The sequence below is a fragment of the Enoplosus armatus genome, chromosome 16 (assembly GCF_043641665.1).
Source record: "Enoplosus armatus isolate fEnoArm2 chromosome 16, fEnoArm2.hap1, whole genome shotgun sequence".
NCBI classification, from domain to species: Eukaryota; Metazoa; Chordata; class Actinopteri; order Centrarchiformes; family Enoplosidae; genus Enoplosus; species Enoplosus armatus.
In genome coordinates, this window is record NC_092195.1 from 6,468,046 (window position 1) to 6,471,018 (window position 2,973).

General features: G+C 40.3%; 1 protein-coding gene across 1 annotated transcript; it reads right to left on the minus strand.

Annotated features, from left to right (window-relative positions):
• Nucleotides 1-791: 791 nt before the first annotated feature.
• Nucleotides 792-2,722, minus strand: smim12 (small integral membrane protein 12). Its single transcript, XM_070921366.1, has 2 exons — nucleotides 2,668-2,722; nucleotides 792-1,812 (listed from the first exon to the last, which is right to left on the minus strand). Exon 2 carries the CDS (start codon nucleotides 1,782-1,784, stop codon nucleotides 1,512-1,514), a length of 273 nt encoding a protein of 90 aa, XP_070777467.1. The 5' UTR covers nucleotides 1,785-1,812; nucleotides 2,668-2,722; the 3' UTR covers nucleotides 792-1,511.
• Between the last annotated feature and the right edge of the window lie 251 nt (nucleotides 2,723-2,973).

Here is a 2,973-nt window from a genome sequence, read left to right on the forward strand (position 1 = left end):
ATTGGCTGAGTGCTGCACTTACACGAGGTTAGTGTGCTGGCTAGCCTCCCAGCATGTATTGGGCAATAGATTCATGGACATGAGTATCATATCTATGTGTTTTTTCATTGTTACCGCTGTAATTGTTATGCAATTAGTTATTAAAAGTGAATAGTAGGTATGCAAAAAATTGAATTGTGATAATCGTGATGTTTCTCAATAACCTACAACTTCTCATCTGAAATCATCATACTTATTTGAAAAGGAATCATTTGTATCTAAAATTTACTTCATGCATGAGCTTATGGTTCACCCTAAAGACGCTTGGCCATGAACCAGCTGTCTATGAATAAGCCTGCACTTTCGTTTGGGATTTAGGACTAGTTGCTTTTCCAATGGATTGGTCTTTTTTATTTTTTTTAATTGTTCTTTGCCAGAGGCAGAACATAGGCAAGATTTCAAAAGGTGAATGAGTTGGTTTCCCCATTTATCACTGCTTTGTCTACCCTGTTCCCTCAAAAACGATTTCCTTCTTGAAGCTAAATGAGCAGAGTCATTACTTCCTTCCTTTGACTTTGATGTTACTTTCTGTCCTTGGCAGCAGCATTGTTTCATAATCAAGTGGGATCAGATATTTGTTCGGACCTCAATGTGAAACAATGCTGCTGAAACGCAAGTGACAAAAACTGAAACTTATGTTTTATTACTTTGTTAGAAGGAATTAGAATAAGGAACTGGTGCAAAAAAATAATCAAAAAGACGATTCTTGAAAGACACTGACTGAAATGTCACTTTCAACATACAAACACAAATTTCCTTTATTTATCACATTTTTCAGTTATACACTTTAATTGTGCAAACCAAGCAGACTTTCTAAAATGAGAGTATTGTGTAGATGTTCCGGACAATAGGACTAAGCAGCTTAAACTTCCTGAGAACCTCCCACACTGCTGGCTTATTTTGTCACATACCATCAAAAGGTTACAGGAAATAAAAAGAACTACAACAAAGACCTGTCTTTCTTCCTCCGCTTTTATGTTCACAATCATCACAAGTCCTTTCTTAACGTACAGAAAAGATTAAAGGAGAACCACTTTGACAGGCTTGTAGCATGATAATCATTTTATGCAAGAAATGACATTTGTGTGATTTAACAGCAAAGACACAATAAAGTGTGTGTGTAATAGTTCCACAACTAGATTTAAATAAAACAGAAAATGAACTTCCCATCAAACCCTGACATCAGTTATTGATGCACGTGCAACATCAAGGGGAAGGTCAATGAATCACATACAGCACATATAAGCTATATTTGACTCGATAAGACCAAGTATGTTTTAATCACCCTCTAGCTATAGTCTGATATTTACACAGGCTAACTGATGCTTTTTGGTGTTTTGGGTGATGCTTTGGGGTGGGGAGTGGTATGGCTGAGGTGGGTGTTTTTGCCCTCTGGTTCACCCCCTTTTTCTCCCAATGCACTATCCTCCTCTTGAGAAAGGGTAAACGCGAGTCTCTCACACCGACACAGGTTAGCTCTTCTCAGGTCGGTTCCTGTCCAACGCCGCTCTCGGTGTGAACTCCAGTTTCTCTTTCAGGCTAAGCACCTGGGTGCTGTCTATACCCACTTGCTCCTGCAGCTTCCTCTCCTCCCTCAGCTCCAGGATGCCCTTCTCCTCTCGAGGTTTAGGGGTCCCCCTGACAAACCACTCCAGGTGGTAGCCCACTGCTCCCACGACAAAGGCCACAGGGAAGGTGACATAAGGGGCATAGGTCCGTAACGCTGTCCAAACCAGAGGCAGCATGACTGCACGCCGCCTTGGCTCCCAGGTGCTTCATAGGGACAAAAAAAGAATGACGTGATAAGTGCATTTGACACATAAAAGAGGATATTAAAAAGGAATTGTTTTTCACATTTTAAATCATCTAATCAAAACAAGTGAGGTAATAATAGTCTGCATTAGACATTGAATATAATTTAGTGGAAATTGTGGTGATAACTGAGATGTTTGAAATGGACTTACCCCCACACAGATATTTGCAATTTTCTTTTTTGCAATAAAGTTATTCATAGAGGAGGTCAGGCAGACACCAGACATAAAGGCCTGTCTGTCCTTCTCATGCCCTCCTCACCTTTCCTTCGCTCCAACCAACAACACACATGTCATATATCTTACAAAACTAGTGGCGAAATCAGTCCAAGAAAGGTAATGACAGTCGTTATTACGCGTGAAACGAGAGCCTAAGTTAACCACCAATGTCAACGGAACGTCAGCCTTGCTATACCAACCTTAATGTAACTAGCAACGTTGACGATACGGTCTTTCGAGGGAAATGTGAGCATCATTACACATTTAACTGCAAGTTCAAATTCTATAGTCATTAGCGTTTGTTCGTGTGTTGCTTCTTTGCCGACATGAAAAGCAGGTCTCCTCGACTCAGCGAGGGCATTTATTTATGTCCGACGCCGTACGGTTTACTTTGTACATAAGCAATGACTATTACATGGTCAAATTTGTTATGGAGTTTGGAGTATGGAGGCAACGGGTGAGGAACATGGCTAGAACGAACTTGACACATCATCTGATAATATGAAATAATAGCTATAATTTCTTCAGGGCTATTGCTTCATTTCTCTCTCTAATATTTTGACAATGGCATTAGTTTATTTCATTAGTCTTCACTCACCTTTACTGTTAGCACGTTGATGCAGCAGCGGATCAACGTAACTTCCGTGTAACTCTCTGTCACCTTCCTGGTTAAACGTCATTGGCTGATGAGCCTCGCTTTGCTGTAACCAAGAAGGTTTCACCTGCATTTTTCCCGGTGTTTTACCGGCCTCTAGTGGTAGACATTGTACACTACTTTGAGATGAGGAACGCCAAAACATGCGTTTACATTTTGTTTTTCGTTCTAGGAAACAAAAAGAGAATCAACAATATCTGCCACTGGCACTGATAGTGGTTGGTACCAATAAATTGTGTAATACTTTAC